The sequence below is a fragment of the Nycticebus coucang genome, chromosome 17 (assembly GCF_027406575.1).
Source record: "Nycticebus coucang isolate mNycCou1 chromosome 17, mNycCou1.pri, whole genome shotgun sequence".
Taxonomy (NCBI): Eukaryota; Metazoa; Chordata; class Mammalia; order Primates; family Lorisidae; genus Nycticebus; species Nycticebus coucang.
Window position 1 is genome coordinate 40415440 of NC_069796.1, and position 21813 is coordinate 40437252.

General features: G+C 46.6%; 2 protein-coding genes across 7 annotated transcripts; one reads left to right on the forward strand and one right to left on the reverse strand.

Moving 5' to 3' along the window:
• Positions 1 to 622: 622 nt before the first annotated feature.
• HDAC3 (histone deacetylase 3) lies at positions 623 to 17585 on the reverse strand. 3 transcript variants are annotated; one of them, XM_053566272.1, is made up of 16 exons: positions 17402 to 17585; positions 17214 to 17296; positions 16413 to 16502; positions 15245 to 15387; positions 9338 to 9419; positions 9153 to 9209; positions 8977 to 9032; positions 7991 to 8124; positions 7399 to 7479; positions 6950 to 7023; positions 6710 to 6774; positions 6115 to 6204; positions 5933 to 5991; positions 5600 to 5679; positions 5135 to 5292; positions 623 to 1230 (listed from the first exon to the last, which is right to left on the reverse strand). In XM_053566272.1, the coding sequence occupies exons 1-16, from the start codon at positions 17454 to 17456 to the stop codon at positions 1161 to 1163; spliced, it is 1377 nt and encodes a 458-aa protein (XP_053422247.1). In that variant the 5' UTR covers positions 17457 to 17585; the 3' UTR covers positions 623 to 1160. The 3 variants fall into 3 exon arrangements, with proteins under 3 accessions (XP_053422247.1, XP_053422248.1, XP_053422249.1); XM_053566273.1 differs by lacking the exon at positions 16413 to 16502; XM_053566274.1 differs by lacking the exons at positions 15245 to 15387; positions 16413 to 16502 and having other exon boundaries at positions 17402 to 17423.
• Positions 17586 to 17628: 43 nt separating this feature from the next.
• On the forward strand, positions 17629 to 21781 carry RELL2 (RELT like 2). Of its 4 annotated transcripts, XM_053566275.1 has the most exons (8): positions 17632 to 18428; positions 18859 to 19098; positions 19495 to 19560; positions 19655 to 19721; positions 20154 to 20339; positions 20611 to 20986; positions 21096 to 21129; positions 21372 to 21781. In XM_053566275.1, the coding sequence occupies exons 2-7, from the start codon at positions 18915 to 18917 to the stop codon at positions 21126 to 21128; spliced, it is 912 nt and encodes a 303-aa protein (XP_053422250.1). In that variant the 5' UTR covers positions 17632 to 18428; positions 18859 to 18914; the 3' UTR covers position 21129; positions 21372 to 21781. The 4 variants fall into 4 exon arrangements, with proteins under 4 accessions (XP_053422251.1, XP_053422250.1, XP_053422253.1 ...); XM_053566276.1 differs by having other exon boundaries at positions 17629 to 19098; XM_053566278.1 differs by having other exon boundaries at positions 18088 to 18444; positions 18611 to 19098; positions 21096 to 21781.
• Positions 21782 to 21813: the final 32 nt, after the last annotated feature.

The window sequence follows — 21813 nt, forward strand, 5'->3', positions numbered from 1 at the left end:
GCAACTTTTTGTTAGGTAATGTACTAAGCAATTGACATGTTTTATCTCAGTGTATCTTTATCAAAGATTCCAAAACATTCCAAACACCCAGGCTCAAAATCCTGAAGTCATCTTCTACTCCTTCTCTTAAGCTAGTAATCCCAGGCTTTTCTAACTCTTTTTTTTTTTTTTTTTTTTTGTAGAGACAGAGTCTCACTGTACCGCCCTCAGTAGAGTGCCGTGGCGTCACACGGCTCACAGCAACCTCTAACTCTTGGGCCTACGCGATTCTCTTGCCTCAGCCTCTCGAGTAGCTGGGACCACAGGCGCCCGCCACAACGCCCAGCTATTTTTTGGTTGCAGTTTGGCCGGGGCTGGGTTTGAACCCGCCACCCTCGGCATATGGGGCCGGCGCCCTACTCACTGAACCACAGGCGCCGCCCGGCTTTTCTAACTCTTAACCAGAATGCACTCTTAACTCTTTATATATAAGAGAATCCATATAGATACACAAGGTCTAACATAGGTTAAGTGCTGAATGAATGTTAACTATGTTTTTATTATATGCATCATCACCCCTATTTCCCTCCCCCTTCATATCCAAGAAGCTAATCAGAACTGATATTCATAGAAAGGCAAAAGATACAAAAAATAACAACTTGGTTTATTGGATAAAAACAGTGGTAAAATGGACATAAAGCCAAAAGTTAGAACATCTTCACACCCATCATCTGGGGGTAAGGTGTTAGGGAACCAGAGCCCCTCCAAATCTCTCCCTTCACTTGCCCCGGAGGCAAGGCCTTTGCCAGAAGAACCTGAGAGAGAAGGATGTCTAAGGCAACCTCAGTCCTCTCTACCCCTTCATCTCTGAAGTCTCGGGGTTTGAAAGGAATAAGGGACAAGAGGGGCTGAGGACTGGCCTCCAAGGGTCACTGCAATCATGTCCCAGAAGACAGCTATCCTTGTGCACATCTCGTCCCTAATATGTACCAATGTTAGGTCTTGGGAGGGTAAAAAGAAGGGGGCAGATGGTTCTCCAATCAGATGTGCTCCAAACCCTTCCCCAGAATCAGTAAAAGTCCTAGCATGACCACTCCAAGACTGGGGGAGCCACATCTTTCCCTTCCCAGTCCAACCAAGAGGTGAAAAGGAATTCCTTGGTACACAGCATCCCAAGAAACTTAAATCTCCACATCGCTTTCCTTGTCATTGTCATGGTCTCCATCATAGAATTCATTGGGTGCCTCTGGCCTGCAAAGCAAGGGGAGAGAGATCAAGATTCCACTCTCTATGTTTTAATCTTCTCCCAGCACCCTCTATAGCAGTGCTTTTCAACCTTTTTTATCTCACAGCACACTTGAATCTACAGTTAAACTTCCACGGCACACTTAAATTATGTTGATCAAAAAAAGAGTAAAAAAAAAAAAAAAAAAGAATAGATTTGCTGTGCTTTGAACCTCTTTTGAAAATAATTTCATTAATGATCTTTAAAATTTTTCACAGCACAACTAAGAAAATCACTGTTCTACAGAGCCATTTCTCAGGCCTCTGTTGTTTCTAGAGACTGACTGCTATTCATTCATCCATTCATGTATTCAATAAGCATTTATTAAGGAACTACTCTATGCCAGCCACTGTCATAGGCCTTAGCAATCCAGCAAAGAATAATATGCCCGACAAGGCTTCCTCCTATTCTCAAAAAGCTTACCTAATAAATGAGACTGAAAATAACTAACAATGTAAATAAATAAATATGATCATTTCAGATAGTGGAGAATGCTGTGAATAAAATGAAACAAAGTAACATAAGTGAGGGTGATGGGAAGAAAAGGGTGAAATTTCAGACAGAATTATTAGGGAAGATTTTCCTAAGAACCTAAGACCTGAAGTCTGAGAAGGAGCTGACTAGACAAAGATTCCAGGAAGACCATTGCAAGCTGCAAGTAAGTCAAATATAGAGGTCACGAGATGGACAAACAATGATGCATTCCAATAAAAGCAGGAAGGCCAGTACGGCTGAGAGTAGTGTGCAGAGAGGAGAGCAGTTAGAGAAAGATCAGGGATATAGGAAAGGGCTAGCATGCATCACCTTTTTAAGCCACAGTCAGAAATTTAGATTTTCTTCTAAGTGCAAGGTAAAGAGTTTTAAGCAGAGGAGTGACGTGATGTTATAAAGCTGTCGTGAGAGAAGGTATGTAAAATCAATACAGGGCACAACAGATAATCAATACAGGTTTCTTTCTTTTTGAAAAAGTATTCTCTGGAACAGAGAGAACTAAGAAAAGCCATCAAAGCCATTAAGCCTGGAAATGCCTCGTCTGCTTGATGAGCAATGTCTCAGTTACCTCTAAACTACCACAAGGGTTAAAGGTGTAGAGTCAGAGACTCCTGTTTGAATCTCAGCTCTGCTATTTAAGTAGCTGTATGACCTTAGGAAAGTTGCTTAACCTCTCTGAGCCTTAGATTCTTCCTCTGGTAACTTAAGGATAAGAACAATCAGTCTGATGGTAAAAGAATGATAATATATATGTCTATTGTAATACAAAGTATAGTATTAAGTCTGATGCTTAGCAAACCCACAAAAAGTGGTAACTCTTTATTATTACTACTCTGCAAGTCATATGCAAGCTAGAGCTACAGGCATCAAAGAAGAACAGGAACTCAGTGGGTGGTCTGACAGTGAGGTAGGGCTTAGGAACAGGAAGAGGCCTAGGCTTCTGCTGGCTGTTGAAAGGAGGTGTAATGCAGAGAGTAGTCCCAGATGCTAGCCTTGAACTACAGATGAAAAAGCCAAACTTCAACAAAAGTAAGAACTTAAAAACAGGTTTTACCAAACCAAGCCAGACAATGAAAATCAATTTCTAAAACTCAAGCCTCAGAGACCTGGAGAAGTTGAGAACAAGATAATGGATAAAAAAAGAAGCCCAGGGGCGGTGCCTGTGGCTCAGCGGGTAGGGCTCCGGGCCCATATACCGAGGGTAGCGGGTTCAAACCCGACCCTGGCCCAACTGCAACAAAAAAATAGCCGGGTATTGTGGCAGGCACCTGTAGTCCCAGCTACTCAGGAGGCTTAGGCAAGAGAATCGCTTAAGCCCAGGAGTTGGAAGTTGCTGTGAGCTGTGTGACGCCAGGGCACTCTACCAAGGGCAATAAAGTGAGACTTTGTCTCTACAGAAAAAAAAAAAAGAAGCCCTGAGGCCAGACATTCAGATACTTCCTCATGGAAGAGGGGAGTTAAAGAGGTCTCAAGGGTCAGAGCAGTATATCCCAGATCCAGAAGAGAGATAGATAGGAAAGCCTGAACTCTAAGACAGAGAAGCAGATTCTGGAAGGGACTGAGAAGGTCATCAGACTCTGCAGCAGGTCCAGATCAAACCTCTAACACTGTGTGGGAGCAGAATAGTCCTGCAAGTGTCCAGCTGTGATTATCCCTCAGTCACATGTGGAAATCTGTTCTTTATTATGTGCATCTGTTTCTCTGCACTTCTGGGTTCCATTGTCTTTTCCCTTCATTTTTGAGCAAAGTTTTAGGTTAAAAAAAATTCTATCCTATCCTTCCCCTCCTGTCAATTCATTAACCTATAATCTATCTTAGAAAGATAAAGACTTTTTTGAAAAAACATAACCACTACACAATTATCCCACTTGAAAAAATGAACAGAACAAAGAAATCAAAGAGCCTTTGAGAGAAGTATGCAGGCACTGACCTGTCCAGATCAACACCTAGAAAGACTGAGTAAAATGCTGGCAAGAATGCAAACTGCTAGGCTTTCTGGAAGGCAATTTGGCAGCAAACACAAAAAATTTTAGCACACATAGCCTTTGACCTAGCAGCAACAATTCTAGGAATCTACCCTACTTGAACAAGCATGCAATGAGTACATGTAAGGGGCTTCTCTGCCACATTCTTTATTATTGTAACAGCAAAAAAATGAGAAATATACATGTCGATCAAAGGTAATTGGTTAAATTATTCTGCCTCCAGACAATAGAATATTATACAGCTGATAAAATACTGAAGCAGGTCTATACTAACTGACATGCAATCAGCTGTAAGGTGTAGAGCAACGTGTATAGAATGATCCTACTTGTAGTAACGAAAAACTACACCAAAAACAAACTCCGCGAGTGAGTGTGTGTTTATATGTGCACATAGAACAGTACACTTGCAATTTATAAAATAAGGTCTATCCAAAAAGATATAAATCAAACTATTAGCAGTAGTTACCTCTGTGGAATGGGGCTGAGATTGCATGATATAAACTTAACATATCTTGGCGCTATTTAAAATTGTTACAATAAATATTCATTACTTTCTTCATTAAAAGCAGCAAAAAAAAAAAAAAAAAAAAGTGAAGAAATTGCAACAGACTAAAGGAGATAAGCCAGGGACAATTAAGCTAATGCCTTCCAATTAACTTCCTCCTTTTTAAAAAATAAATGAATAAATAAATAATAATTGATTGAATGAAATAGGGTCTTGCTCTATTGCCCAGGCTGAATGAAGAACAACAGCATGAGCATAGCTCACTATAACCTCAAATTCTTTTTTTTTCTTTTGAGACAGAGTCTCACTCTGTCATCCTTGGTAGAGTGCTGTGGCGTCATAGCTCATAGCAACTTCAAACTCTTGGGCTCAAATGCTTCTCTTGCCTCAGCCTCCATACTAGCTGGGACTACAGGGACCTGCCACAATACCAGGCTATTTTTATTTTTTTTTTCTTCAGGCTATTTTTAGAGACAGGGTCTCATCTCACTCTTGGTCAGGCTGGTCTCAAACCTGTGAGCTCAAGCAATTCACCTGCCTCAGCCTCTCAGAGTGCTAGGATTACAGGCATGAGCCACCACGCCTGGCCTATAACCTCATATTCTTGGGCTCAAGCAGTCCCCCCACCTCAGCCTCTCCAATAGCTAAGATTACAGGTACACATGACCATGCCGGGCTAATTTTCTTTTTTTAATTTTTTGTAGAGACAGAGTCTCCCTTTGTTACCCAGGCTGGTCTCCAACTCATGGCCTCAAGCAATCCTCCAGCCTCAACCAGCCAAAGTGCTGGGATTATAGGTGCAAGCCACCAAACCTAGCCCACTTTTTCCCTTTAGAGCCTCCCCAACTAGCCTATTGAATCCCCTGCTCTCAAGTCCCTACCCCTGACCTGCTATAGTTCTCCTCAGGACCCCTCTCTTCTGCATCAGCCTCATCAGTCCTGTCATAGGTCAGGAGGTCTGCAGGCACATCATGAATCTGGACACTAGGTGCATGGTTCAGCATCTTCAGGTTTTCAAAGATTGTCTGGCGGATCTGGTCCAGATACTAGTTGGAGATGAGGAATATAGTGAGTAGCTCTCAGCAATTCCCAGTGCACCCACCTTTCTAGCTGTCTTCTACCCCTACTGTCCTGGTTTTAATCTCAGTGGTATTTCTAGCTCAGGTCCCCCGGTAGAATACTGTCTCTTCCCCAAACCCCCAACTGGCTCTACCTTAACTGGGCTGTTTTCTAGGTAGTAACAGTGACGATGATGGCCTAGAATTTCTCTCTCTTTGGTTTCTCCTATTTCCCCTATCCTGGACCTCTTCTAGGCTCCCCCACCCTTATACTCAGCTTCTCTGAGCTGCTGACCTGGCGTGAGTTCTGATTCTCGATGCGAGTGCTGACATCTGGATGGAGCGTGAAGTCTGGGGCAAAGTACTCGAAGTATTCTTGGGAAGGAGAGGAGATTAGGAGGAGAAAGTATGGCTCAGACCAAGACAGGGAGGTCCCAAGACTTCCCGATCTCTTTTCTTCCCATCCAGACCCCTTACATAGTAACGGCCCATCCTTTCCCTGCTCTGAGCTTAGGAGTTTAGTTTGCAGAGCTCTGAGAGTATAAAATTTCCATCTGCCTACAAACCAGGTTTTGGAGTCTGGTGAGACAGACTTTCTATTGTGGGAGTACTGTGGGGTGGTCCTTACCACTATAGGGAAGCTCCTCACTAATGGCCTCTTCTACCAGCAGTGATGTCTCATACGTCCTGAAACCAACCAGCAGAGGGGGGACAGGCTGACCAAGGGCTACAGGGCCCATCTGGCCATATCTCAGGGAGCCACTATATCATATTGGACCACACAGAAGGAGGAAATAGGAGGGTGCTCACCAGCAGCGGGCAACATTTCGGACAGTATAACCACCACCACCCAGCACCAGTAGAGGGATATTGAAGCTCTTGACATATTCAACACATTCCCTGTTTAAAAACAAACAAACAAACAAAAACAGAAAAATGGGTAGAAGAAATTATCAAAAACCAAAGTACACATCTTTGGGAATTGCCTAGAAAGGGGCACAATGGAACTACAATGTTCTCTATCTTGATCTGGATGGTGAAATTCATTACGTTATACCCTTAAGACTTGTGTATACTTTATAATACATATGTTGTGTCTCAATAAAAATTTTAAAACAACATACACTCCCACCTCTGTCCTTGACTTCCTCCTTGGCACCCTATCTATTAATCAACTGCTCTCATCAATGCATCAAGCAAGTTCTGTCACTTCTAGCCTGCAAAATATAACTCAAACTAGGGAACCTTGTTCAAGGTGACATTTCTAGTTCAAGTACAATTTGTAGCTATTTTTGATTTGTAAGAAGAGGAGAGACCCATTCCCCAAGTACCTCCCCTCTCTGCCACATACTAAGGTCCAATGCCAACTGAAAACCTGGGGGAAAGGAAGAAGAACAAGTCTCACCCATGTCCTCGGATGCTGAGGTTGAAGCAGCCCAATCGATCACAGCCCAGAGAGTCTGCTCCACACTGCATAAACCAAAACCCCAGACAGCTGCAGTGAGATAACTGATCAGAACATCACAGATGTCCTTTACTTCCCTTCTCCCACCAACCAAGGGAAGCTCCTCTTCCCTGCTTTCTTCCCTCAAGCCCAGGCAGAGCACTCTTGCAGTATTAATGACAGTATTAATGACAGTATTACCTGGAGCACAATGCACGTGGGTTGGTAGAAGTCCACCACCTGATTGATAACTGGCTGGAAAAGGTGCTTGTAACCTGGGAGAGGGCCAAAGATGGGCACCTGGCACCCCAAGGGGATGGGGAGACAGGGAACAAAAAGGAAAAAGGGGTTGAGAGAGCATGTAGCCCAGGAAAGGGGCAACCCAAAGAACCAAACCATTGGTTCCAAATTTCTGGAGGGGTCCCCGACTACTTTGAATGACTGATGAAAGTCAATGATTCTTTTCCCAGAAAATGCACATACACACGATATGTTGCATACAATTTTCGGGGCTTCATGGTCCTTCTGAAGGCCATTCATCCTTAAGGACACCTGGCCCAACAGTAGACAATACCAGGCAGAAGAGATTAATTCAAGGAGAGAAAGAAGGGGCAGAGTGAGCAGGTCAGGGAGAAGACTTCAGTACTTACTCTGGTCATCAATGCCATCTCGCAGGGGCACATTGAGACAGTAGTAGCGGCCACTCTCTGCTCCGACTTCATACATATCACCTGTAGGAAAATGAGGGGTGGTGGCCCTGCCTGGGAAGCACCTACAACCTCAACCTGCACTTTGTGTGCTCCTCACCCCATCAACAGACCTCTACTACAAACTCCCTAGAGCCACTAAGTCTCTTACAATTTGTAGTCAATCAACAAATAGTTTTTGAGGCCTATTCTGAGCCAACCTGAGTACTAGGTACCGGGGATATAGCAGTGAACATAATTAATGAAATTACTGAAATCCACCAATCTTATATTCCGGGGGGGGCGGGTAGGCATGATGAAGAGGGAAACAAAAAACAAAATAAAACCCTGCAATAAGTGCAAAGTGTGCTTTGAGAGAAACAAACAGGGTAAGGGGATAGAGTAGTGGGAAAGGAGGGAATCATGGTAACTGGGGTGTTCCGGAAGGGCTTCCTTGAGGAGGGAACATCTGAGTTAAAAGCAGAAGGTTGAGAAGGAGATAGTCAGAATAAAGAGGTAAGGGGTACGAAAGGGACAGTAATCCCTAATCACATACCTGTACCAGGGAAGAAATAATTTCCATATTTGTGGAAGGATACTGTCATGACCCGGTCAGTGAGGTAGAAGGCTTCCTGAACGCCATCACCATGGTGGATGTCGATATCAATGTAGAGCACCCGCGGGTGGTATCTGAGGTGAGGGAAAAGTCAGGGTCTGAGGTAGAGGTGAACCCCCTAACCCATTCCTCCCACCCAGGTCTAGAATTATAAAGAATCTGGTTCTTGCTGGGTGCCGTGGCTCATGCCTATAATCCTAGCGCTCTGGGAGGCTGCGATGAGTAGATTGCTTGAGCTCAGGAGTTCAAGATCAGCCTGAGCAAGAATGAGAGCCCATCTCTAAGAAACAAATAGCAGCTCGGTGCCTGTAGCTCAGCAGCTAAGACACCAGCCATATACACTGGAGCTGGCAGGTTCGAATCCAGCCTGCGCCTGCCAAACAACAATGACAACTACAACCAAAAAACAGCCAGGCATTGTGGCGGGCACCTATAGTCCCAGCTATTTGGGAGGCTGAGGCATGAGAATCACTAGAGCCCAAGAGTTCGAGGTTGCTGTGAGATGTGACGCCACAGCACTCTACTGAAGGCGACATAGTGAGACTCTGTCTCAAAAAACTAAAATAAAATAAAAAACAAATAGCTGGGCATTGTGGCAGGCGCCTGAAGTCCCAGCTACTCAGGAGGCTAAGGCAAGAGGATCACTTGAGCCCAAGAATTTGAAGTTGCTATGAACTATGAGGCCACAGCACTCTACCAGGAGTGACAAAGTGGGACAAAGAGGGACACAGAGAAGGCTAAAATGTGAGCACGCAAAAAGGAATCTACAGAAGAAAAAAGTAAGAAGCAGCCTGAGTAGAGCATCAAGAACTTGGGAGAAGCTAGTGGGGGAGAAGAGAGGTTAGGGTCGGTGCCAGAGCCGAGTTTGAGGGACCTCCTCAGCCGAGATTCTTACTCATGCCCCAGTCATCTGCCAGGCTACTTACTTGAGCAGCTCCAGGATGCCAATCACAATGTCATTAACATAGCAGAAGCCAGAAGCCTATGGTGAAACAGCAGTCTTAACAAAGAGGAAACATTCCACTGCCCAGCTACACCAACAGTCATCCTGACTACCTACCCGGGGGTAGCCACTGTCTTCCCCCATCACTTCCTCACTCACCTCAAATTTCTTGGCATGGTGCAGACCACCAGCCCAATTAATGGCAATATCACAGATCTGAAAAACAAACACCAATTCACAGTCCACCTCCTGCCCATTCCCAAAGCTGGGAGCCCAAGTTCAGGTCAAGGCCTCGAGTGCAGGAACCCACAGGAAAGGGGAAACAAGACTCACAACTATGTCACCTTGTTGTTTAGCTGGGTTGCTCCTTGCAGAGATGCACCTGTGTAACGGGAGCAGAACTCAAAGAGCCCGGGAAACACTGGGCTGCAGAGAAGAAGAACCAGTTGGAACCCTCCTGTCTCTGTCAAGCTCCTTCCTAAACACTTACCCCACCCCAAACTCCTTTAATCTTCATTTTCCTTTTTATTTATTTATTTATCTTTTTTATTGTTAAATCATAGCTGTGTACATTAGTGCAATTAAGGGGTACAATGTGCTGGTTTCATATACAATCTGAAATATTCTCATCAAACTGTTCAACGTAGCCTTCATGGCATTTTCTTAGTTATTGTATGTAGACATTTGTATAATCTTCATTTTTCAATGATCCTGTCCCCCCTTCCTAGATACCTGAGCTATCTGAAAATTTATTCCACAAATATTTTGAACCAAACCATGTACCAAGCCCTGTACAAGGCACTGGGAAGGAAAGAAGCATTTAATTCTGTCAGGGAGTTTGCACCCTAACTGGGGAGAGAAGTAAGCAGCTTCCAGGCACTTGAGTATATACAGAAAAAAGAAATAAGGTGAAAGAAAACATGAGCTCTGTTGTTCTTAAAAGGTTTGTATGTACGTACATTGTTACATAATGTTCAATAATATTCTTTAGAGTTATACATCTTTCTTTAATCTTTAAGATGTACAACTTAAAGATGTATGTACACCTATATATGTGAAACAGTAACATGAGATAAGCCATGGAAAGCCATAGCACAGTATGTGGCACCTGATAAGCCTTCAATAAGTGTTAGCTATAATTATTACTATCTTATTCTTTATGAAAGGGAGAGGCATGAAGCCAGACACAAAAGACTTCTTACTGTATGACCTCCTTCATATGCTATTTCAGAAAAGGCAAAATATAAGGACAGAAAGTAGTTACTTGGAACTAAGGTGAGGAGAAAGGATGACTGAGTGGAAGGAACCTTTGTGGGATAATGTAAATATTCCATACCTTGATACAGCTTATCAAAATTCTCAGAACTGTTATACTTAGAAAAAATAATTTTATTATATAAAAACTATGTTTACATAAGCCTGACTTTAAAAAAGGAAAGGCTTAAAAAATTCCTAGTTGTAGATCTCCAATAAAATAGTTTGGTTGACACATTTGACCATGTAAAAAAATAAAATATATTGCCAGGCGCGGTGGCTCACGCTTGTAACCCTAGCACTCTGGGAGACCAAGGTGGGTGGATCGCGTTAGCTCACAATCCAGCCTGAGCAAGAGTGAGACCTGTCTCAAAAAAAAAAAAAAAAAAAATAGCAGGGCATTGTGGCGGGTGCCTGCAGTCCCAGCTACTTGGGAGACTGAGGCAAGAGAATCACTTGAGCCCAAGAGTTTGAGGTTGTTGTGAGCTATGATGCCACAGCACTCAGCCCCAGGGAGAATGAGTGAGAGTCTGTCTTTTTTTTTTTTTAGAGACATTGTCTCACTTTGTCTACCCTGGGTAGAGTGCCGTGGCGTCACAGCTCACAGCAACCTCCAGCTCTTGGGCTTAGGCGATTCTCTTGCCTCAGCCTCCCAAGTAGCTGGGACTATAGGTGCCTGCCACAATGCCTGGCTATTTTGTTGCAGTTTGGCCAGGGCCAGGTTTGAACCGGCCACCCTCGGTATATGAGGCCGGCACCCTACTCCCAGAGCCACAGGCGCTGCCCAAGACTCTGTCTTAAAAAAAAAAAAAAAATTGGGCGGCGCCTGTGGCTCAGTCGGTAGGGTGCCGGCCCCATATGCCAAGGGTGGCGGGTTCAAACTGGGCCCTGGCCAAACTGCAACAAAAAAATAGCTGGGCGTTGTGGCGGGCGCCTGTAGTCCCAGCTACTTGGGAGGCTGAAGCAAGAGAATCGCTTAAGCCCAGGAGTTGGAGGTTGCTGTGAGCTGTGTGATGCCACGGCACTCTACTGAGGGCCATAAAGTGAGACTCTGTCTCTACAAAAAAAAAAAAAAATTGCCATGCCTCAGCCAGGCACAGTGGCTCACATTTGTAATCCTAGTACTCAGGAGGCTGAGGTGGGTGGACTGCTTGAGCTCAAGAGTTTAAGACCAGCCTAAACAAGAGCAAGACTCTGTGTCTAAAAACAGCCAGGCATTGTGCTAGATGCCTATAGTCCCAGCAACTTGGGAGGCTAAGGCAGGAGGATCACTTGAGCCCAAGAGTTTGAGGCTGCTGTTGAGTCATAGGACACCATGGCACTCTACCAAGAGCAACAAAGTAAGCCTCTGTCTAAAAAAAAAAAATTGCCACGCCTGTAGTTAGGAGACTACTTAGGAGACTGAGGCAGGAGGACTGCTTGAGCCCCGAAGTTTGAGGTCACAGTGAGCTATGATTATGCTACTCCACTTCAGCCTGGGCAACAGAATGAATCTATTTCTAAAGAAAAAAATAAACCCATAAACAAGGGTTATAATAAGGTAAACATTTAACACTGATTTATTAAAAAATTGAATTGTGATATAACTGTATTATGAAGCTGGGAGGTAAAGGGAAGCCAGGGTGATGATATAAGAAGACTAAATGCTCATATTACATACTAAGAACTTAATACACAATGTCTAAAATTGATAAATTAAAAAACGGCAAGAAGAGACAATATAGTAGGGTAGTATGATTACCAGCCCAATTTTACAACCATACTACCTAGATTCAAATCCTAGCCCTTTAACAACTACTAATGATTGTGACATTGGACAAGGTGCTTAACTTTTGTGTGCCTAAGTGTTGTTATCTATAACAGAAGACAATAATAAATCCCACTTCATAGGAGTTACTGAGATTAAATGAGCTCATGGCTATAAAGCATTTATAATAGTACTTAAAACATAGTAGGTATTACCTAAATATTATAGATTAGTTGTATATTAACCATTATTTGGAAACCCCAAAATAAATATTCCCTCCAAAAAAAGAAATATGTAAAGGAGCTTAAAGTGGCTGCCATTGGAGAGAGGAATTTATGGGTAAGAGAGAGAGGTCTGGGAATGTTTTGGTCCTCATTAAATCTTTGTAGACAATTTGGTTATTTATTACATTGCTTTGAAAAACAATCAGAAATTAATTAAATGGAAGGAAAATTCAGGACTCTCATCTAAAATACAGATAAGCATAACGTAGCTTAAGTTTGGCAGGAAGACTAACATAGCACAAAGGTCCCAGAGACAGTATTCCCTAACACATAAAGAGCATCTACTAGGAACCAATGTGGCCTGAGGGCTGACTCTGCTTTCCCAGATGGAGAAAGCGAACTCAGAAACTGCAGCAGAAACACTAACATCAAAACAAGAAACCTCCCTAGCTAGACAACATGTGACTGAACACCAAATGAGCAGTAAAGTGTGGACGGAGCTCCATGGAGTGGTGTGGTAAAGAAAGGCCTCATGGAGGTGATGTGAAGCCTGAGAAGGCCTTGAAGAGGTTGAATGACAAAACCAGGGCATTCCAGGAAGGCATCCCCTGCAGCTGAGGAGTCAGATTAAGCAAGAAAGGTGCTCAATGCCAGCCTAATCAGTTGGCTGCTATTCTCCACCCACAGCTGCTTGTCACTCGGATCTTTTAGGGAAATAGACTAGTGAAGTGTTAAAAATCCAGGCTCTGGATCTGAATCTTGCCACCACGACCAGCTGTATGATTCAGGCTAAAGTACCTAAATCTCCCCCAAACTAAATTAACTTATGTATAACATCAGGAAAAGGACCATTACATCTCAGGATTGGTATGCAAATTAAGTGGCTATACCGGCAACCCTTAGCATAACACCTAGCAGAAAAAGCACTCAATAAATGGTAGCTACTGTATGTAGGAAACTACAAAATCAACAACTTGATTCTTCAAGAAATAAATTCAAGGTGGAGAGGGGAAAGTTATAGATTAAAAGTCTTAAGAGATGTATCAACCAAATGCAATGTGTAGACCTTATTTAGACTCTGATTTAAATGAACAGCAAAAGAAAAAATTGTGAGACAACTGGAGAAATTTGAATACTGATTGCACGTATGATATTAAGGAATAACTGTTAACTTTTCAATGTAATAATGATACTACATTTTTAACAGTATCATTTAGAAATACATTATAAAATATTTATAGATAAAATGATGTGATATCTAAAATTTGCTTTAAAATAATCTAACGTGAGGGAGTATAGATGAAGATGGGCCATTTGCTCATAAGTGTTAAAACTATGTTACAGGGCGGTGCCTGTGGCTCAGCGGGTAGGGCACCGGCCCCATATGCCAAGGGTGGCGGGTTCAAACCCAGCCCCGGCCAAACTGCAACAAAAAAACAGCCGGGCGTTGTGGCGGGCGCTGTAGTCCCAGCTACTTGGGAGGCTGAGTCAAGAAAATCGCCTAAGCCCAAGGATTTGGAGGTTGCTGTGAGCTGTGTGACACCACGGCATTCTACTGAGGGCGATAAGGTGAAACTCTGTCTCTACAAAAAAAATAATAAATAAATAAATAAATAAAAATATGTGACAGGCCAGGCTTATAATCCTAGCACTCTGGGAGGCCAAAGGGGTGGATCACTTAAGCTTAAGTGTTCAAGACCAGCCTGAGCAAGAGTGAAACCCATGTCTACTAAAAATGGAAAACTGAGGCAAGAGGATCACTTGAGCCGAAGAGTTTGAGGTTGCTGTGAGCTATGATGCCACAGCACCCTACTGAGGGCAAAAAAATGAAACTGTCTCAAAAAAAAAAAAAAAAAAACTATGCGATGGCTATATAGAGGTTCACTGTACTACTTTGCTTTCAGATATGTCTGAAATTTTCCCTAATAAAAAGTTTAAAGATAGCTGGGCACAGTGGCTCACGCCTATAATCCTAGCACTCTGGGAGGCTGAGGTGGGTAGATTGCCTGAGCTCACTGGTTCAAGACCAGCTTGAGACCAGAGCAAGAGCAAGACTCCTTCTCTAAAAAAAAAAAAAATAGCCAAGCATTGTGGCAGGCACCTGTAGTCCCAGCTACTTAGGAGGCTGAGGCAAGAGAATCGCTTGAGCCCGAGTTGAGGTTGCTGTGAGCTATGACTCCACAGCACTCAGTCTAAGTGACACTGAGACTCTGTCTAAAAAAAAAATAGAATTGAGTATATGGTAGCTATTATGGTTATTATTTTCTCATGGATATATAGTAGAGTGTAAGCAAGGATCATGGCTTCCCCACAGGGTCTAACACTGAGTCTCCTATGGATGATAGAAGCTCAATGTAAACCTAACTGTGTCAAGTCACTTCCTTGATTTAAAAAACATTTTCATGACTGTCTCATACTCTAGGGGTAAAACCCCAATTTATAATAGGGCTGTTTATTTTTAAAAGGCCCCACTTATCTTTTTAGCCTCCATTCAGATACCCTTCTCTTTAAGTTCTGTACTAGGCCTTTTTTCTGTTCCTCAAATGAATCATACTTGATCCTACTACTGACCCATAGTGCATGTTGTCCCTACTGCCTACTACAGTCCTCCCTTCACCTTCCAACCACCTTTCACCTAATCCCCTGCTACCCTTTTTTCAGATCTCTGCTCAATCATCATTACTTCCTCTAGGAAGCCCCCACTAACCAGCTACCCATCAAGCTAGATAATTCTCCCAAGTCTACGCTCTCATAGTCTGTCATGTACCTTCCCTTCATAGACTTAGCACAAGTAAAAAATTAAAATTTTGTTGTTGTTGTTCACCTTTGCATCCCCAGTACTTAGCACAGGGCCTGGCCTAGAGCAAATGACCAAGAAATATTTATTGAATAAACAAATGTGTGAATGCTGATTCACTGACAAGTAGACGGACCCCCTCCCCTTCTCTTCCCACTGTAGCCACAAAACCTCACTGAAGATCCTGGCATTAAACTGCTAGACATCAAAAGTCCCAGTCCTCCCTCACCAGTCATCGCCCACGTTGAAGGCATTAAGGCTCTTGGTGAAGCCTTGCATATTGGTGGGGCTAACTCTCTGCAGGAAGTCAATGTAGTCCTCGGAGTGGAAGCGGCACATGTCATGCTGGGAGGCCTGGTATGGCTTGAAGACCTCGGGATGGAGATACAAGAAGAACTCAGGTAGGGTCAGCCCCACTCATGGGGCTGAGACCACCCACATCAAACTTAATCCTAGAGATTATCCAAAACCACATATGGCAATCCCCCCACCCCTGAATTCTTGTTACTCCATCAGATGAAGGTCAATGAAGAAAACAGACACCAATTCGCAAGGTGAACTATTTTTTTTTTTTTCGTAGAGACAGAGTCTCACTTTATAGCCCTCGGTAGAGTGCCGTGGCCTCACACAGCTCACAGCAACCTCCAACTCCTGGGCTTAAGCGATTCTCTTGCCTCAGCCTCCCGAGTAGCTGGGACTACAGGCGCCCGCCACAACACCCGGCTATTTTTTTTTTTTTTTTGGTTGCAGTTTGGCCGGGGCCGGGTTTGAACCCGCCACCCTCGGTATATGGGGCCGGCGCCTTACCGACTGAGCCACAGGCGCCGCCCCGCAAGGTGGACTATTATAATCAAGCCTCTGAAGACTACTTTTTCTCCTTCCCATCTGCAGACTGGCCTTTCCTACTTTCTCAGCCTTGAGCCTTAATCTACCTGCCCTATTCCCTAGATCTCCTATTCTTGATTCTCTATACTCATCTCCTCTCCAGGCTCTGATCTGCTCTCTTTCCTCTGGGTTCGTCATTCTGGAGTCAAATATATGGGATATATGACAATTTTGTAACTAAAATTCAACATGCTAGGCTCGGCACTTGTAGCTCAGCGGCTAGGGCACCAGCCACATACACCAGAGCTGGTGTCAACAATGACAACTACAACCAACAAAAAGCTGGGCGTTGTGGCAGGCACCTGTAGTCCCAGCTACTCAGGAGGCTGAGGCAAGAGAATCGCTTAAGCCCAAGAGTTTGAGGTTTCTGTGCGCTGTGACACCACAGCACTCTACTGAGGGCGACATAATAAGACTGTGTCTCAAAAAAAAATAAACAAAAATAAAATTCAAGATGCTAAATCATATATTATCTATCTTACTATCTTTGGTGGGTGAATGGCATCACAAACCTCTTTGAAAACTGAACAAGAAGAGCTTTTGTTCTCCCAGAAAATGCATACAGGTACACATAGGCAAACAATCAAGGGATTCATAGATTCCTGCAATAATATTACCTCAGTCAGTCTTTTCTATGACCAGCCTATCTGTGCCTCAACATAAGCAATAAACACGCATTCATATTGTTGACTAATTCCTATAATGCCTGGCTTACTGTTACATGTATTATCCCATATCACAGCAATAAATTCCAAGCTGGGGACAGACAGCATGTCTATGTCTGGGAGATGGAGAATGGGAGAGCAATTAAGCAGAACCACGCAGATAGGTTAAAAAGGGAGTACTCAGGACATCTACTCCCTTACACACACACACATACACATTTACACTGGGCTGCAAAGTCAGCCCTGGAGCTCTAGTTCCTCAGAGGTAGAGAAAGGTGGCAGAGGAGAAGGGGTGGCAATCGAAAGTAAACATCACACACAGATACAGTGATCCAGCCCCCGCACTGTCCACACCCTAAATGCAGGGGAGGAACACACTTTAAATCAGCCCTGCCACTCTAACCCTAGGCCAAGACCTAGTCAGCCTGAGGTCAAAGAGTGGCAGGCTTGTGGTGAAAAAGTGCCTTCCATTAAACCAGAGGTCACCACCCCCAACACTGCGCACATCAGAGGTGCTCTAGTGTCTTCCATCCAGTTACACACACACACAAACTCTAGGGGCGGGTCGCACTTTGGTGCTTTCAGTCTAGCACACCTAATCCTAAAACCACAGCTCGCCCCACCCCCAATCCCTGGCAGAGGACTCACGATCATCTTCTTATAGAGACCATAGTGCAGGACTAGGCTATGGGTCAATGCCAGGCGATGGGGCTTCATAGGGTGCCCAGCCCCTGGGGGTGGGAAAAGAGAGTTCGTCAGCTCCCACTCCTGGAGTTACAGCCCCTACTTCCAAATCTCCGCGACCCTATCCGTCATGTACAACCCTGTTTCCTCACCGTAGTGGAAGTTGCCCACGTCGGGGTCGTAGAAATAGGCCACGGTCTTGGCCATGGTGCCGGCGGGACCAGGCCCCGCGCCTCAGCCGCCCGCCCGTTCGCCAGCCGCCAGCCCCACCCTCGGTCGTGCGTACTGCGCAAACACGCAGCCTGCCTCTGCGGAACCCGGAGGCACCGGCCCCGCCTCTCCGAGGCCACACCCTATTCACGCCCCCTAGGGAAGCCCGCCCAGCGGACTGCGCTCCCGGCAGATCTGGTTTGAGCTTCTGGGCTTGGGCGGAGAAGCTGTAGCTTCCGTCCTAGGATGTGAGAGCCATTTGTTTCCGAAAGGGGTTCATATCCTCGGAAAGCTGAGCCATCCCATCTAGCAGCTTTCCCCAAACGGGGCGCAGGCCGTGGTCATCTCTCTAGCAAGCTCCGAAGATCTAGCCACGCTGCCCCGCACAGCTCCAGAAAGTCAGTTTCCCCAAGCCCACTGAGATTACTGACTGTCCTTTCGGTCCCGGCATCTGAAAGCAGGAGGTGCGCCAGGCGTGCGGGATAGAGCAGTGGAGAACACCCCAGCCGGACCTCTTGTCTCCCGCCCAGACCCAGACTCAGCGCCGCACATTCTCCTGGAGGGGGGAGCGGCGCAGTCACGCGCACAACCAACTTGCGCTCACTCGCGCGCAAGGCTCGCGCTCTCCGCCCCACACACCTGAGCTCCGCCCCTTGGTCCTGAGCCGGCGAAAGCATTTGGGAGGCCAAGGCGCTGCGGAAGCGCCCATCTCCTTCCTTTCCCAGGGCCGGAGTTCTCTGAAACCTGCTGCTGCTACCAACCAGCCCGCATACCTCTCCATCCTTCCCTCCCCCCGCGGGCCGCGGCACCCGTATCCGCAGCCACAGCCCGGAGCCGGTGAGGCGGCGAAGGGGGGAGGGGTAGGAATCAAGGGATGAGCGCCGGGAGGGCGTCCAGGGCCCTGAGCCGGACTAGGACACCCCTGGAGCCGGAACCCGAGGAGAAGCCGGAACCAGGACCAAATCACCGGTACCGGGTGGACCAGGTGGTCAGGGTGGGGGGGACATAAAGACCGGGGACGTAGGAGAGTACAGAGAGGGGAGGGGGCTGCAGAGGCCTCGCTCAGACCATCGCAGAGAAGGTGCAGACGCTGACTCAGGCGCGATTTCTGATCCTGCCGCCTAAGAATTCCGTCCTATCTCGCGCTGCAGTGTCCTTGGAAGGGACGGAAGCGCGGACAAGCTGGAAAGGGGAACGCTCTGGGCGTCGGGGAAGCAGGACCAGGGCCGTGGAGGAGGGCTTTAGCAGTGGCCGTCTGACTTCCTGCCCCAGGCAGTATTGCCGAAGCAGCACCCCAGGCCCGGACAGCTCCCTTGTTGGGTAGGGAGTGGGGCTGGATATCTGAAATGTACTTATTTCCGATCCTGAGGGTGGCATTCCTATCCCTCCTCCACCCCAGCTGCAGCCCCCTAAACCCAGGAGGCGCCCTGGCCCGCGCTCGACCTCCAGAGCCTCATGTCGGAACCACAGCCTGACTTGGAACCGCCCCAACATGGGCTGTACATGCTCTTCCTGCTTGTGCTGGTCTTCTTCCTTATGGGCCTCGTTGGCTTCATGATCTGCCACGTGCTCAAAAAGAAGGGCTACCGCTGCCGAACGTCCAGGGGCTCAGAGCCTGACGATGCCCAGCTTCAGGCCCGTGAGTGAGGAGCCTGGAGCCCTGGCTCGGTCACCTTTCTCCTTTACCCCTAACCCCACACCTCTTTTAGTGTCCCTAGCCAACAAACCCAGGCCAAATCAAATCCCAGTTAGGCCTGCAGAAAGCCTAGTGATGCATTCTCTGGTCAGCAAGTGGGGTGACACCACTTTGAAACCAAATCTGGGGAAGGCAGCATGGGCAGGGAGAGTCCACTCATGGTAGTCTGGGGCTCCCATTGACATCCCCATCTTTTCTAGCCCTTGAAATGCTGAAGTCCAGCATGATGGCAGATAGGTAAAGGGGTATGTCTTGAACAATAAGCCAAAGGGGCCAGTGGGTAACTATTGCCTCAAAGCTGACTCATTGTTGCTTCCTTGCCAATCTTTCATCCTTCAGCTGAGGACGATGACATGAATGAAGACACAGTAGAGAGAATAGTTCGCTGCATCATCCAAAATGAAGGTGTGTCTAGGCTGGTCCCTTGCTCCCCCAACTCTGGCTTTCTCTTGCCCTGACCTCCACCTCCACTGACTTCCTCTTTCCCTTCTCCCCTCAGCTAATGCTGAGGCCTTGAAAGAGATGCTGGGGGACAGTGAAGGAGAAGGGACAGTGCAGCTGTCCAGGTGAGCTGGAAACAAGGGCCAGCATGATTTTGCTTGCCTTGGAGAGTACCCTCTCCTCCAGCATAATCCTTTCCCAGTCCCCTTGCATGTTTGGGGTTGTAAGACAATGCTGGCTAACCTATAGAAAGTTTTATAGAAATCTTGATTCCTTCAAACTCTATTTTCCCTCTAGATATCACCAAGCCCAACATTCATCTATAGTGCCACTCCATTGGGTTAAGCATTGCCTTCCTTTTAGTAAACAGCCCTGGGATAAAGAATACATGATCATTAACATCTTGAGTTTATTAAAGAGAAGAAAAAAGTGTTGGAGCCTGAAGAAAGTAGGACTATTGGGGAGTTTAAGGAACATGCTGAAAAAAAACAGAAAGAAACAGAACCAGACCAAGAAATGGAAGTGTTATCTCTGCTCCCCTCCTCCCTACTGTCTAGCATGGATGCCACCTCCAGCCTGCAGGATGGAGCCCCCTCCCATCATCACACAGTGCACCTGGGCTCTGCAGCACCTTGCATCCATTGCAGCCGCAACAAGAGGCCCCCACTTGTCCGTCAGGGCCGCTCCAAGGAAGGAAAAAGCCGCCCCCGGACTGGGGAGACCACTGTGTTCTCTGTGGGCAGGTGAGGATAGAAAGCTCCAGGGAAAGGGGGGTTGATGTGGGAGCCCCAGTGGTCCAGCACCTGACCCTAGAAGTAGGCCCCCATTCTTTCCTCCTGGACTGGAAGCTGCAGCAGGAGTCAGGCTGCACAATGTGTCCCACAATCTGAGCGGGCCTCCCTTGCCTTAGGCTAAAGAGAGGTGGTCATCAAACCCAGGATGTCCCTGGTCTGAGGGAAGGCTAAGTAGCTTCTGAACTGAGTTCCTAAGCCCTAGTGTTCCCTCTCCTACCAGGTTCCGGGTGACACATATTGAGAAGCGCTATGGGCTCCATGAACATCGTGATGGCTCCCCCACAGACAGGAGCTGGGGCTCTGGTGGGGGGCCAGACCCAGGGGGTGGCCAGGGTTCTGGGGGAGGACAGCCCAGAGCAGGGATACCTGCCATGGAGAGGCTGCCCCCTGAGAGACCACAGCCCCCAGCCCTAGCCAGCTTCCCAGTGCAGAATGGAGGACTCAGGGACAGCAGCCTCGTCCCTTGTGCACTTGAGGGGAAGCCTGGAGCCTCTACAGAGCCAACACCGAGGGCTGGAGGGAGAAGCCCAAGCCCTGGGCTGCGCACTCAAGAGGTAAATGGACAGCCAAGCAAACCAGACACCTCAGATCACCAGGTATGAAGACATGTGCATGCCTGCAGTGGGCTTAGCTCTTATTGTCCCCTACTCTAGGGGCATTGATCTGACCCATCTCTTATTCTCCCATTGACCTCTCCCCTTTTAGGTGTCTCCACCACGGGGAGCAAAGGGTACGTGAGGTGAGCCTCCCTTAGCCGTAAGTAAGGTAATATGGTCCTCCCACCATATACTTAAACTATTTAAGCCTACCAGCTCCCTGAACCCTAAGGGTGAACTGCAGGCTTAGTCTTATAAATTCCTTGGTTTAGTGGTGGGTAGTGGGTGTGTGCTCCAGGGATAGGGAAGGTCCTGTAGCCACTGGGGAAAATCTGGAACAGAGCTTGAACAGGAAACAACACTGTTACTCTTCTTCTCCTCCAAGTCTTATTCTTCATTGCGCTGATGGACTACCAGCTGGCAGGGCCAGGGCGTGGGTGGGCATGAAGGCCCTCCCCTCCACTGGACAGCACTGCTTCCCAGCTGAGGGACCAGCCCTATCTCCACCTGGAGTTGCATGGTCTCAGGCTTGGGGACCCCAGAAAAGGTTCTCCCCATCTCTAAACCCACATTCCCTTCTCATTCCCCTGCCTGCCAACAGGCTGTCTGACCTGCCTTCCCCAACACTTTGCTCCATATGGCTAGAGCGTGGCAGCTGGGAGCAGGCCCCTGCCCTTGGTAGGCCCCTAAAGCAATAGCACCTTAGGCCCCCTGCCCTCTTGGCACAAGAGGCCCAGGTTCTTGCTTGGCCTTTGTGCCCTTTATTCACTGTCAATAAATCTGATCAGACCATTACAGCTGCTTTGCATACTGGCTCCAGCTCCTTC